This window comes from Danio aesculapii, chromosome 22 (genome assembly GCF_903798145.1).
Source record: "Danio aesculapii chromosome 22, fDanAes4.1, whole genome shotgun sequence".
NCBI classification, from domain to species: Eukaryota; Metazoa; Chordata; class Actinopteri; order Cypriniformes; family Danionidae; genus Danio; species Danio aesculapii.
The window spans coordinates 12,351,768-12,367,742 of NC_079456.1; the positions used below are offsets into that span (position 1 = coordinate 12,351,768).

At 33.2% G+C, this 15,975-nt stretch overlaps 1 protein-coding gene across 1 annotated transcript in view; it reads right to left on the reverse strand.

The window, feature by feature from the left end:
- Positions 1-376: 376 nt before the first annotated feature.
- The window catches only part of gnav1 (guanine nucleotide binding protein (G protein) alpha v1), a 48,200-nt gene continuing 32,601 nt past the window's right edge, over positions 377-15,975 (reverse strand). The window contains exons 5-7 of the mRNA XM_056448560.1: positions 14,017-14,145; positions 968-1,097; positions 377-526 (exon numbers count right to left, since the gene is read on the reverse strand). Coding sequence (XP_056304535.1) covers positions 377-526; positions 968-1,097; positions 14,017-14,145 — 409 coding nt within the window. The remainder of the gene's footprint in view (positions 527-967; positions 1,098-14,016; positions 14,146-15,975) is intronic.

Below are 15,975 nucleotides of genomic sequence, written 5' to 3' on the forward strand. Positions count from 1 at the left end.
AACATTTAAGTTGCCCCCCCCCCCCCCAAAAAAAAATTTCAAGAATTGTGTTGATTCAGTTCAAGTAGTTCAAACAAGCAGCAAAAATATTTTTAATGTATGCATGTTATATATATTACATTTCAGGAAAAAAACAAACATTTAAACATTTTTTATTTATATTAAATAAATTATGTTTGTTTATTTGTATATAAAATGTACATTAGATGTACATCCAGCCTTCTGTACAAATAAAAAAGAAAAAAAAGTAAAAAAAAAAAAGAATAGTTTACAAAGGCACACTTCATTTTATTCTGAAATAAAACCTTAACATTACAGCTCTTCATGTCGATGTGCTCGTCTGCATCACATGAAGAGTTTTTGATTTGTTTTGGCCTCATATGTTTAGTGTGGCCTCTTGAGTTAAATGGAGGAGATTGGAGGAGCTCTCCCTGTTAATAGACTCGTCTCTTACCATGGAGGTGCCCCTAAAGAAGATGTTGTTGCAGATTGAAGAGAAGAGCTTGAGACTCTCCTGCAGGCGATTCTAAACAAGGCAAAAACACAGCCATCAGACTTCCCATCATGCTCTCTTGTGTTTAAAAAGATAAGGCATATGGATCAGTAGTGTGCTCATAGTAAAAGGAAAAATTCAATTGGTAACAATAAATGAAGTAACTCTTCTGAAGTTTAAACATTGCTATTATGTTCTCTAAAAACTAATATAAAGGTATGAAAACATGGCACATTTTATGTGTTATTTTATGCCAATAATAATAATGATAATAATAAAACAGTGGTCTCGTAATGTTTTCCATAAATGTATATACACACATATTTTTCATTTTAATATTATTATTTACTGTTTGTTACTGAACTATGGAATGTTACATGAACATCTTTTTCAAAATACTACACCTATTTTACCATCTAAAACACAACACCCTTGACCTTTAAATGGCACTTTGGGCTCTTGAGGTCTCCTCACCATAGATGGATCCTCTACCAGCGTCATGTCATATCCACTCAGAGAGACGACGAACAGCACAGACCTCACATACTCGAAACAGCTGATCCACTTCCTCCTCTCCGTCCGCTGACCACCAACGTCATACATCCTACAGACACACAGAGACAAAACATCCTCAAAAACCTTGATACAACAATAAAAATGCACATGAAAGTCAATTTACCTTGAGAAACACATCACGAAACCAAACTACATTCAGAAACATTCGTTTCAGCATCAATTTTCTGTGACTTTTAACAACAGCATATTAGCATTTGTTATGCTAATATGTGGCTAATAAGCGACATGTTTTTGTACGTGTGAAAAACAGACCAATATGCCTAAAAAAACTTATCTTCTTGAATGAACAAACAGGATCAAATGTCTATACACCATGCTTTAGATACCAAACTAAAATGAGCTAGCTTGTTAGCTTATAGTTAACAAAAAATGTCAAAACATGAGATGACAAAACATCCCCAAAGTACCTTGATTCAATATAAACACACATTAAAAGTAAATTTATCTTGAGAAACATCTTGTATCCAAAAATCAATGAATTTCATAACCACTTCATGGTGACTTCTACCAGCAGCATAGCATGTGTTATGCTAATATGTGGCTAATAAGCTACACATGCTTGTACATGTGAAAAACAGACCAATATGCATAAAAACAGCATCTCAAATGTGAAACTGGTAGAAAATGTCCACACACCATGCTTTAGATAAAGAAGCTACCCTACTGAAAAAAACAGCTTAAACCAGAGGGGTTTTGGCCACTTCCAGGCTGGTTTCCAACCATCTCCAGCCTGGTCTTAGCTGGTCAGGCTGAAAAATGACCAGCTAAAACCAGCTTGACCAGCCTGGTTTAAGCTGGACATAGCTGGTTTTGGCTGGGCTCCCAGCCTGGCTAGGCTGGTCAAGCTGGTTTTAGCTGGTCATCTCCCAGCCTGGCTAAAACCCCTAGACCAGCTAAAACCAGCCAACCAGCCTAGGCTGATTTAGGCCGTTTTTTTTTTTCAGTAGGGTACCTTGTTAGCTAATATTTAACAAAACAGTAGTTAGCTAAGACAAAACATCCCCAAATACCTTGTTACAACAAAAAATAAAGTCAATTTATCTTGAGAAACATCAAGTATGCATGTACAGTGGATTCAAAATCACTTCATGTTGACGTGTACCAACAGTCAGGGTAGCATTTGTTATGCTAACATGTGGCTAACTAGCAACACTGTACATGTGAAAACAGATTAACCTCAAATGAACAATCTCAGGTAAAATGCCTCACATATTGTTTTACAAACCAAACTAAAAAGAGAGTTAGCTTGTTAGCTAGCAGTAAGCAAAGATATGTCAAAATATGAGGTGTGACAAAACATCCTCAAAGTCAAAGACCTCAAAATGACAAAAACACACGATAGTCAGTTTACCTTGAGTAATGCATCAAGTATCAAAACTACAATGGATTTAAACATTATATCAAGGTGGCTTTTACCAACAGTGTAGCATCTGTCATGCTAATATGCTGCTAACTAGCGACACCGCATTTGTACCTCTGAAAAAACATACTGACAGTCTCAAATAAGCTTTCTGAATCAACAAACTTTCTCAATTCATTTTTGATACCAAGCTAAACTATTTAGCTTGTTACTGGAGTTAGCAAAACAAATCAAAACATGGGATGTGACAAAACACCTTGATACAACAAAAACATATCCAAGTCTATTTAAATTGAGAAAAGCATCATGTAAACAAACTACACTGGATTTCAACATCATTTCATGGTGACTTTTCAGCGTAGCATTTGTCAAGGTCCTAGCCAGCATCAGGACGTGGATGCAGTGGGGTGCTGTTTTTGCATATTTCAGTGTTTACGAAAAGATTACTGCTCGATCTTGCAGATTCGCACTCTATAACATCAGAAAGGTCCGACCCTTCATATCTGAACATGCAGCTCAACTCATTGTTCAAGCTCTTGTTCTCTCCAAACTGGATTATTGCAACTCTCTACTAGCCGGGCTTCCAGCTAATTCTATCAAACCTCTTCAGCTGCTTCAGAACGCAGCAGCACGAGTGGTCTTTGATGAACCCAAAAGAGCACATGTCACTCCGCTACTCACCCGTTTGCACTGGCTGCCAGTTGCTGCTCGCATCAAATTCAAAGCTCTGATGTTTGCTTACAAAGCGACCTCTGGCTTTGCTCCTTCTTATCTGTTCTCACTTCTGCAGATATATGTGCCCTCCAGAAACTTGCGTTCTGTGAATGAACGTCGCCTCGTGGTTCCATCCCTAAGAGGGAAGAAATCACTTTCCCGAACTCTCACATTCAATCTGCCCAGTTGGTGGAATGAGCTCCCTAACTACATCAGAACAGCAGAGTCACTTGCTGTCTTCAAGAAACGACTAAAAACTCAACTATTTAGTCTCCACTTTCCTTCCTAATCTGTAACTGCCTCTCTCTCTCAAAAAAAAAAAAAAAAAAAAAAAAAACTTACATTACTAATGCTTTTGCTTCTTAGACTTTACACACCTGAAACTTGTCTATAGCACTTGTTCCCTGCTGCTCTTATAGTTGTGTAAATTGCTTCATTGTCCTCATTTGTAAGTCGCTTTGGATAAAAGCATCTGCTAAATGACAATGTAAATGTAAAATGTAAATGACATCAAACAGAACACAAGTAATATTGACAAACTATACATCAGTCTAAAGCTACAACCCTCAAGCAGCCATTGTAGCTAGTTGTTGTTCAATGGGAAGCTTATAAAGAATGTATCTGCTAAATTTGTGCCAGCACAGAAAATGCTTATTAGATATGGAGTACATAATATCGTAATAACAAGACTCACGCATTCAATGCTGTACATCAGGGTTCAATTTGAAAGAGTCCTCAGAACGACATCCCATTGAACACATTTAGTCCACAGACACAATAGTGTTGAATTTTGAATATTATTCATTTGTTTATGTCACCGTTACTTCCGGAGAGCTAATATTCATCTAATTAGTTACACTTGTTTGTCCATGTGAAAAACAGGCCAATATGGTAAATAGAGCTGCTAAAATAAACAAACTGGGCCATATTTCCACACACCATGTTTTAGATACCAAGCTAAAGGAGTTAGCATGTTAGCTAACACAAAAACTTAGAATATGAGATGACAAAATGTCCTCAAATACCTCACATTTATGTAAAAAAAAAGCTGTCATGTAACCAAACTACAATAGATTTCAACATCACCTCATGGTGACTTTTACCAACGGTGTAGCAGGATATTAGCATAACAAATGCTAACTAGCTGCACATGTTTGTACAAGTGAAAAACAGGCTGACAGAGCTTCTCAAATGAACAAACACAGCCAAAATTTCCACACTACGTGTTTTAGATCCCAAGCTAAAAAGAGTAAGCTTGTTAGCCAGCAGTTAACAAAGAGGTGTCAAAACAAAAGATGAGATGTTTCATTAGGCGCTTCAGAAATTAGCTAAAACAGCTTTATTCCCTATGTTTATTCTCAGACAGCGTTTCTGGTCTTCAGGCGATCGTGACACACATTTATTTTCTATCTTCCACTTCATCCAGCAGCATCCTCTTCATATTATTTGTTGGTAAGATTCGTTCACACGTCTCCGATAAAAACTATCAATGCCCACACTTCAAACGTGATTGAAAAAGAAATCCATATGTGCTTTACGAGACAGTAATAAATATGATGTCTCATAAAAATCAGTCAAATGAATTGAATCATGGACATAGAGGCTGTTGACTGAAACTAGTGCATTTAAATCAGTTGTCTTTTTTGTACAACAAAATGCAGGTAAAAGACAATGCTTTACAGGGAATGATACGGCAAAAAAACGAATCAGTAAATAAATAAATAAATAAATAAATAAATAAAGTGCATAAATTAATACATATAAAGCTAATTTAAAGTATAAACTAAATAAATGTCAAAAAAAATAAATAAAGTGTATAGCTAAATGTATAAGGTAAAAAAAAAAATTATAAGCATGCACAAATTCATTAAACAAACAACTAAAACACAACTAAAGAAACAAGAGCATAAACAAATGTGTAAATAAATGTCTGTGAAAATAAATATGTAAATAAATACATTTATAAATTTACAAATGCATAAACAAATGTGTAAATGCATAACATATAACATCCATAAATATGTAAATAATAAAAAGTTGTCCCTATATCAATAATTTGCATATATTAATGAATAAAATAAAAAACGCATAAAACCTTTAAGCAAATAAAAGCATTTACAAACACATTCATGATATGAAATTAATTAAATGTATGCTATATCACACTCTCCACGCTAGTTAAATAAGATTTAGCCCCGGAAGCCAAATCCTGTCAGGATTGTTGTATCTGGACAACAAGTTATCAGTTTCCAATACCCAAACTTGTTAACTGAATTAACAATCTCCTATCAGTATAGGAGTTGGCTGAGAAAGCCACAAAAGAGCAGAAGCAGGAGACGAAGTCATGATGATAAAGAAAGAGCCGAGTTTATTGAATAATCTTAGTTGTGTATAATTCAATGCTCAGATTTCATCTAACCAGGATACATTCAACAAGTGTTATTATACCACAAGCAACAGCAATGGAAAATTACTGCTTTACAACATTGTCTAGAGACAATACAGACCTTAAAATGGAGAAAATCTCTTACTCATGAAAACAAGTATCGCTTGAATCCACAGTCATAAGATTATAACAATATGGAAAAATGGAAATAATAATGAAGCAATAATTAAAGGAAAATATTAATAACAAATATAAAAACATAATAAAATGACAAACAATAATCAATAATAATCAAATTATTAACTAATGATCAATAAAATGATATAATGATAATTATATAAATGACTAGTGATCATATGATTAAATAAAATAAATAAATGACGAATAAATTAATATAACCAATTGAAAATAAAACACAACACATATGAATGGTTGCTTTCTTAAAACATACACATTAGTTTGCTACAAGGATCCTTAGTTATTCACGTATAAACTAATGCACACATAGATTTATAATTAAATAGATATAAACAGAAAACATGTAATCAAACAGATTTAGCACTATCTTTACATACTATTACTACAAATAAATAAGCGTTAATAATGCATCAATGCAAAAATAATGCTGTATAAAAACAAACACAAATATCTAATATGCACAAACATCTTCAAATAAGAAGACAGCAATAAATAAATAAATAGTCAAAATTACAAATCAATCCCTTTGTAAAATAATTCCCTGTTGTTTACCCTCGTCATGTTATTTCCAGCAGCACAATGGTTTAATAATTAATAATGGCTTTGTTTCATTCTGGCTGATCTGCTGTGGCCACATAATGACAGCAGAAGCGCTTATCAACGTCATTAGTCTGTTAATTACAGATCAGAGGTCAGCACTGACCCACACACACCTGACATTTCATTACACTCGTTCAATACTCACAGACTAACCGACAGATAGGGAGACATCACTTCCTGTCCAACACACCCATGACACTTCTATTGCTCCCACGCATCTCTGAATGCAGCTTAACACAGATTTGGACGTTTTGCAATTAATGCTATCGCTGGAAGAAAATGATTTCTGAATCTGATTAAACACTGTTTTTAAATGAAAAGGATGCTCAATAAAATAAATTAATAAATAGAAAATCGATAAAATACAAAGCATAAATTAATGCATATAAAATTTATTTGAAGTACAAACAAAATAAATGTCAAAAGATAAATTATTAAATAATGTGTAGTTAAATGCATAAGGCAAAAAAGATAATATATATTTCTATATGTACTGGTGGGAGGTGTGGCTGCAGGCTTAGTGCCTTAAGTGTCTCACCAGTGATGATATACAGCCATAATCGCACTGTTACGAGTGTGATATTGCGTTTATACAACAGTTTGACATCATACTCGTGTGTATAAAAAAGAAAATCAGACATGTAGAGTCTAAAAACCCTTTTGTAAGAGGAACTACTTTCTTCCGCCGTTCATTCACATCTGCAGCTGACGTCAGAAGAGCAGAAAATGTAGGCAATTTACCAATGTTGCTTTAGAACTAGTGTTTGAATGATTCTCTAGCGTAATATCTAAAGTGATGACAAAACAGGTGATGTTGCTGACGTTTTAAGATTATAAGGCTGAACGGCATGAATTGCCATCAGTCTACAGAGATTTCCCAGTATTCCTCTGTTGCAATCGGGATATCACAATAATTAACCCTAAAAAAAGCCAAAGCAAAGCAAACACTAGCAGATTATTATGGTATAAATACAGCACTACAACATATAAAATAGAGAGATCGACTTAGAGCAGGGGTCTCAAACTCAATTTGGCAGGGGGAGGGGGGGGGGGGGGGGCATTTCAGGGACTGACAAATGATAGGAGGGCTGTCTTAACATCTGTAAATGATGTTTGTGATCGCTAGAAGACCCGGGGGGAGGGATATGTTGTACCATGCAGAGTGGCATGTGATGAGAAAACCGAAAAGTGGGTGGGGGGGGGGATGTTGACGATCACAAACTGAATAGCAGGGGGGTAGGGGTGGGCAGTGCGTTGTGGGGCGGAGGGAGGAGGAGGGCGGCCCATCAGTTTGAGACCCCTGACTTAGAGTGTCACTTAACTTGATTTGATCAGCTGAATTTGAAATTTATTGAGTTTTTCTACCCCAAGCACTTATTACTGTATGTAGTCTCTGTCACCATCTTGTGGCAGACTGTCAACCATCTTTGCTTTGCTCACTATGACAGGCTGGCTGCTGAAGCGCTGAATCTCTGAAATGATTAATATTTAAAAATTTTATTTCCTCATAACTAAACTGCATAGTTGCAATCTAAACAACTACATGCTCGACTAAAAAAAGCCTCAAAAGTACATTATGTTGTCCATCAGCTGCAATATTTGTCAAACTATAGTGAGTCTATTGATCTGCTGTCCCTATGTGAGCGGGGCGAATACACAAGGGTGAAGAGGCTGTTATATCACATAGCTATCAGATTCGAGAAACTGATGGAACTGTTGAATGAATGAATGAATGAATAAATAAATAAATAAATAAATAAATAAATAAATATGCATGCATACACACACACCCACCCACACACCCACACACCCACACACCCACACACACACACACACACACACACACACACACACACGCAGAATTCCGCAGATTTTTAGCCCATCGTTGATTCTGTTTATTTACTTGTGTAAATATGTGTAAATTTATATTTATTCAGTTTTTAATTAATTTCAGTCCTATTATTGATTAATATGAAAATATTTATATGATTTATTGACAATATAGTTTGTAAAGTAATATTTTCTGTCTTTTAGTAGAGATATTATATGAGAGACTTGCTTTTAACAAATAAAGTGGATCTGATTAGATTTGCATAGTGAACTTTAAATACAAGTTAAAAAGGTATTCTTTTTTATTTCATATATTAAGGTTTTAGTTATGATACTCACAAAATCATTCCGCAAAAATCTGCAGATTTTTAACAAAATTCTGCACAGAAATAGCAAAAATGTCTGCAGATTCCATCTAGCCCTACTCATTTCTAATAACTGATTTTTTTAATCTTTGCCATGATGACAGCAAATAATATTTGACTAGATGTTTTTCAAGACTTTTATACAGCTTAAAGTGACATCTAAAGGCTTAACTAGGTTAAATAGGTTAACTAGACAGGTCAGGGTAATTAGGCAAATCATTGTAAAACGATGGTTTGTTCTGTAGACTATTGGGAAAAAAAATAGCTTAAAGGGGCTAATAATATTGACCTTAAAATAATTTAAAAAAAATTTAAACTGCTTTTATTCTAGCCTAAATAAAACAAATAAGACAAAAGAAAGAAACAGTAGAAAAAATACTATCAGACATACTGTGAAAATTTCCTTGCTCTGTTATACATAATTTGAAAAAAAAAAAAAAAAACATTAAAAGGGGGGCTAATAATTCTGACTTCAACTGTATATATATATATATATATATATATATATATATATATATATATATATATATATATATATATATATATATATATATATATATATATAAAACACACACAAACATTTTTGCATAAATCTGTAAATAAATCAAATACCTTTGCATATTTTTAAACAAATAACACAAACAAATGTGTAAATGCATAAATGCATAACATATAATGTGCATAAATATATCATTTGAAAAAACCCTCATAAATTCATCATGAAAAAATGAGAAAAAGTTTGTATTTGAGAGCAGAGCAGAATCTCAGAGAACACACAGACGTGAGGGTGTGAATGCAGTTGTCTGATAGAGATCTGGAGGTTTCGGCAAGGGACGCGAGTGAAGCGCTGCGATAAGAACGAGCAGTCGAGCTTGAGGAAAACCCACAGTAAGATATTCAGAGCCTCTTCATTCAGGAACCAAACAGCTTTTGCATAAACAATTAACACTGTTGAGTTTAGTGTTTAGAACGATTTTCAAGATTAGATTAAAATAGAGCCTCCTTTGTATTAAGGCTTTTAATGCCATATACACAACTAGACAGAAGTAATATTTGAAGAAACAGTGACCACAGTGTTGACCCGATGTCCAAACTACTTGCTGTCAATCAGCAGTAAGGGGTGAGTCTAACTAACTATAGCAGAGAAAAAACGTGCAGGTCTTGTCGAGTTTGTTTTGGTGCTTTCAAATATCGTAGTAGACCGGGGACTTTACTAACATGAACAAAACAATGAACAATACATTTATTACAGTAATTAATCATCTTCATTAACATTAATGAATATACATTACATTCATTGTTCGTTCTAGTTACTCACAGTGCAGTAAGCAAGGGATAAAGTACATCCAGACGGCTTATTGGCAGCCCAACTCAAAGCAGATGGGTTTTATATAAGACTGGAGAGCTTTATTCTGTGAAGACAACCGCCAGGATGTGCTTTATGCCATTTATTACATGGTTACTTGCCACATAACATAACAACTAGACACAAAACTTTGTTTTGTCATAATAGTTGATTAACTCCTTAATTAAAAGCAAAGCTGACAGAAACAAAAATGGCTCAATGGAGCATACACTAACCTATGTATTATTTAGTCACAAGGTGGCGCCAAAAAGTTAAAAACAGTGGCGGACACATAAAAGTGTATGGATAGAAGCATATTAATGTCAACATCACTGACAGTCAAAAAGATTCATTATTAGTTATTAGTTTCAGTGGTTGTTATCTGGGAATAACATACCTTGGAAATGTCGTCACTGAACAATCAGAATCAAGTGTTCCAGACCACCATTAAGAACACTCGGAATTTAAATAATGCATTAGTAAATAATAATGCGTCATTAAACTTTGCCTTGAATTATATGAATCAGTAAGGACTATATTATTTTCCACATGAAAAAAATACTATAGTATTTATAGAAAAAAAACGAGTGTTTTTTTTTTTTTTTGGTAAAGTACTTGAAATAGTCTCTTGTGATAATTCTACAGTTGCTATAGTAACAAAACAACTATAATAATTAAAATAAATTACACAATACGGTCATTTTCTGCAACTATTCAGTATATTATACCACAATACTACACAGTTTACAATAATAAAACTGTAAAAAAAACAGTATGTATTACAGTTCGCTATAATTTCTGTAATTGAAGTCTGTTATTTTACACATAATTTTTGTAATTTAAGTCTGTTATTTTACGCAAAATGTCTGTAATTTATCGTCTGTTAATTTTACGCATAATTTCTGTGATTTAACGTCCATTATTTTATGCAAAGTTTCTGTAATTTAACGTTAATTATTTTACCTGCCTCCCAGCTGCCGGAAAAAACATAAAATAACAGATTTTTTTTTACAGTGTATAACGTATATTACACACTTTACTGCACACAAGAAATAATTTTTCATGGTTCCTCAAACTACTTATTTAAAATGAGCTAAATCAACACAATACTTGAGTTTATTTTGGTGACAACTTTATTGTTTTATGTTTAATCCACTTAAATTTGTAAAATCACTTAACTTTATTGATTTATGTTTGGACAACATGAAGGAATTGTGTGGAACCCAGCATTTTTTACAGAGTGTAGTATGGTTCAAAAACACTACAGCATTTATTATAAATTACTATATTTCAACAGCTAAAAACTATTGTTTTACAAAAATGTCACATACATCTTGGCTGATTTGAGGATGAGTAAATAAATCACAAATCTACATTTCTGTATGAACTTTCCCTTTAAACTAAAAAACCCAAGAAAAATGCGACTCTAAAGAAAGAGTTGCTGAAATGCCCGCTTGGACAATTTATTAAGTCATCTTTGCTTAGATTTTTTATGACATTGTTTATGTGCTTTTATTAAAAACTGTCACAGAAGCTAGGAATTTAGATTCAGCATTATGCAAAGTACTGCAATATAGTTGTTATTGCAGAAGCCTTCAAGCAGAGCTCATAAATTAGCGATTCTCAGGACAGAAAGAGCACAAGAAGAAGCGAAAGACAAAGGAATCTTAAAAGACAGTTGCTCTCCACCGAATGCCAGAATCTCTGCTGTTTCCGAGGCTCATCACAGCGTCTAGCGAGTCTCATAGCTGTAAATGTCTCCATTAACATTCAAATGACTGACAAAAGCTGCCAAGCAGAAAATGACTCACATTCCCCATGAAACCTCTGGATTGTTTTATTGGTTGTCCAATGTTTGTGCAGAATTGAGCTTGAGAGGACCATGAATGCGCATTCAAATTTTTTAATCTGAACACTTTGAGGAGCACGACTCATTGTGACTGCGACCGCCTAAGCATAAATCTCAAATGTTTCCTTTAACTAAAAAGCAAAACCAGAAGCTTTGAATCAAGAACAAAACATATTTAAATAGTAAATCTTGAATGTGTTTATACATTACATTTATTTGAAGTAACTATTGAATTTTAAATGTCTACTACATTCATAATGGCAGCTTATTTTGATTTAAACATTATTAGTACCTATATTATTTCTGATTTCCTTTTATATATGTAGATTTTTAAACAGTTTTACCAATTAAACTAATATATATATATATATATATATATATATATATATATATATATATATATATATATATATATATTACACACATACACATACACACACTTCATGTAAACAATGATTTTATATTTTTATTTACTGCTGAATACATTTAAATGACTATAAAACTATAAATTCTGAACATAGTAATAAATCTATAAATTATATTTATAAAAAATGTAATAGAATAAATCTGAAAAAATCTGAATAAATAAATATATTTAAAATAAACAGAATTTGTTCGAATTTATTTTAATTAATTAAAATATTTATTTTATAATATTGATTTTATGTAAACTCTTTGACAACTTGAAATAAAATAAAATTTCATGAAATAATGCAATATTTATATAAGTCAAAGTCCCAAAAAATATATATATATATATATATAACTTTATATTAACAAAGCTAATACAAATTGCATAAAAATTACTGAAACGTAATATGAAAACAGAAAATACATGAACACAAAATCTAATTTAAAGTATGCACAAAAATGATAATAACTCATATAACATATTCATATTACGATATCTATAACCTGCACCAAGCTCAACTTAACAAAGAGAGTTAGCATACATACATTCAGTAGTGCTTTTTTCCCAACATATTGAGACCCAAAACAAGATGTCACAGTGAGCACAAAACTCATTAGACGAATTCAAAAAGCGTCTTGCATTAAACTCAAAACTGAAAGTGTGCTGAATGCTGATAATGCCAGTTATGATATTGATGAATGGAGCGATGCTTCAGGAGCTGATCTTTCACAAGATACCAGGACGACAAGCTCAATATCACCAAATCAAGAGATGACTCGGAAAACCCCTGCACGTTTTCTAAATAGAATTTACTGTGTATTTTTGGACACTCTTAGACAAACATCAGATAAAACGAATTAACAAAAGGCTTTCGGTTTGATGATTCAGGTTATACTGAGAGCTGTTTATTCATTCTATGGCATCAAACAACAATTGCAATAAAGACACAAAAGCAATATTTTAGAGATACACCGAATTTTTAACCACCGAAAAAAATATCAGTCAAAAATCAGCATTTTCAGTTTTTGGCAGGAACAGAAAAATGGATGAAAATGTGCGCCGAAAAAATAGCACGACATTACTAGTAAACTCATTCACGGTCCTTTATTAAATTTTCTTGTGTTTCTTAAAGTAAATATAGTTTAAGTTCCTGATTTAAATTTGAAAAGTCTTACAAAATTCCAGTATTTAATAAAATAATGAATAATCATTACAAAGCATTTTCAGTGCTTTCAGATTTTTCTGTCATTTTCAGCCCAGATTTTCATTTTGGTGCATCCCTACATTATTTACCTAAAGAACAAAGTATGCAACTACACAACAAGTATAAAACTATTTCGAATTTCCATGAGTATTCATAAAAACAACTGCTGTGTTTCTAAAATTGCAACATCTACAGTAAAATAACAGTAAAGAGACTAATGTCAATTTAAAGCAAACAAAAAAAAGATGATTGATTATTTTAGGAGTCGTACTTTTTAAATGACAAAATTGTTTAATTATTAAAATGTTAGTTTTGCTTTTTTAGCTACTATCAAACAAACAACATAAATAAAAAAAATACAAGGTTTTTTTATATATATAATAATTTACATAACTGAAAGTGATACTAAGAGCTGCTTACAAAGTCTATCTGTATTTGTAAAACAAAAAAATGTGTTGTGTTACGCAAGCAACAGCAACTGCTGCTGCAGCAGGAAAGTGACAATATTTTCATCTATTTTAGACATCTGAAAATGAAAGAAAAGCAAAGGCTGTTTGATCTCTTGGATGTTTTAGGATTCGCAGAATTGATCATCTGCTTTTAACGAAAGACTGCGAAAGATTTAAATTGGTTTACAACGTTTTGAAACAACAGTGTTAAACTCATAATAAAGACATTGTTTACCTGAAGACCAGGTGTTTGACTTTGAACTGTGTCTCGATCACTCCTGTGGTTCTCAGTCGCACTCTCAAAACATCCGTCTCTGTCGGCATGTAATCGTCAGCGATGATCCTGCTCATGTTCTCGAAAAAACTGGAGAAAGAGAAAAGCTTATTACAAATGAGCATTTTACATAAAAAATAACATTAACAACACAAATCTGGCATCTACTTTCCACTGAAATGTAGCTCAATCTTGGGCCGAAATTCCAATATATATATATATATAAACGCTTTATGAACCATAACCGATAAATAACTGATATATATGCAAATTCAGAATTGTAATATCGCCCAATGCCCATATCGTCAGAGATAACATGACAATATATATTTTAGAGGAAAAATTTGACTAAAATCTAAATAACATTTCAAATCTAACAAGTAAATGTATATGCTAGTTTCTGATTGGATCATGAACAATCTATGTGTGCTATTATTGTCATTCAACTGCAATGCGAGAGTAGTTCAAGCAGGTTTTGACTGCATTACAGTTTCATGTACCCTGAAATATTTCAGTTACTTCACAGCTACAACAGTCAAAAAAATCTGAACAAAACCAAGATAAAGCGTTTGGATGAGATGTATTAAGCCCAAACTAGGGCCTGCGGGTAACCTTTGATTTGGCCCACAATCCAGTCTGAGAAGAGACTAATGGGAGGGTTGGGGGCGAATACATTTAACGTCATTTCTAATATAACAGCTTTTTTTGATTGTTTTATTGCTGAGCTAGAAAAAAAGCAAACTAAATGTTTCAATTAAATGTTGTAAATTAATCAGATAAAATAAATAATACTGTAAATACTGTCAATCTATAGACAGAGAACAATGCCGAAGACATCAGTGAGACATCAAATCAAGACAAAAACAGGTGCAGCTTGACTTCATTCTGTTATAAATAGGATTGTTTTTGTTTTTACTGTTATGAATGTATTAAAAATACTGCATTAGTTCAAATAAAGCAATGATTTATAGTTATTTTTAAATATTATTAATTACGAATGGCAACTTTAATGTAATAGAGTTTGGTATATTTACCTTCGGCCCACAGCCCTCAATCAAGTTTGCTTTTTTTGCCCTTCAAAAGAAAGTTTGGGCACCCCAATTAAGCCAAAAGAAAATAACTGAATGAATGAATGAGATGTGTAAGAACTCGTCCTACAGCAGTTTGAGGACAAAACAAACAGACAAATGTCTTGAAAATCTGAACGGTGGTTGAGTTTGTCCATATCTGACCCAATGTTGGGTTTCAACAACCCATTTTTATCAACATCAATATAAAAATGGTGAAAACGTTAGGTTGAATGTGCATAGGCAATTAAACATCTAACACATAGGCAAAATGAAGGTTACATCTCTAATATCGGATGACAACCGATATGCTACCGATATCATGCATTTCCCAAATATGCACTTTACTTTAGTATTAACATGACAAAACTGAGATATTACTGTCTTGAAATGTTAGATATTATCCTGCCTTTTAGCAGTTCCTGGCTTGAAAACAACAGGTTCATATCAAGGAGCAACTTCATATCCAGCAAACTGTCAATAAATAAAAAGCATCTTCAACTCCTATAATCGGGTGTCTGTGGTAAAAGCCCCTGTCCTTAAGGGCCATATCAAATTGTCTAGGTAAGCGGATTTACCTCTGACTGCGGTGGTGATAACACAAGCCCGAGGGAGACACGCGCCGTATGATAATTACCACCATGAATATAAATACAACATGATAAAGTATAAGCAAATCTGTGGGGGTTTTCTATACGTGGATGTGCTCAAGAGAGGGATTATCCAGGAGCGCGCGCTACACAGGTGACATTCACACCTCACAGGAGGTCACAAACACCCTGGAGAGAGAATTAGACAAACGCATTTAAACAGTTTTGAAGCATAAACCTCAGATAAGTGTGCCACAGTTTTT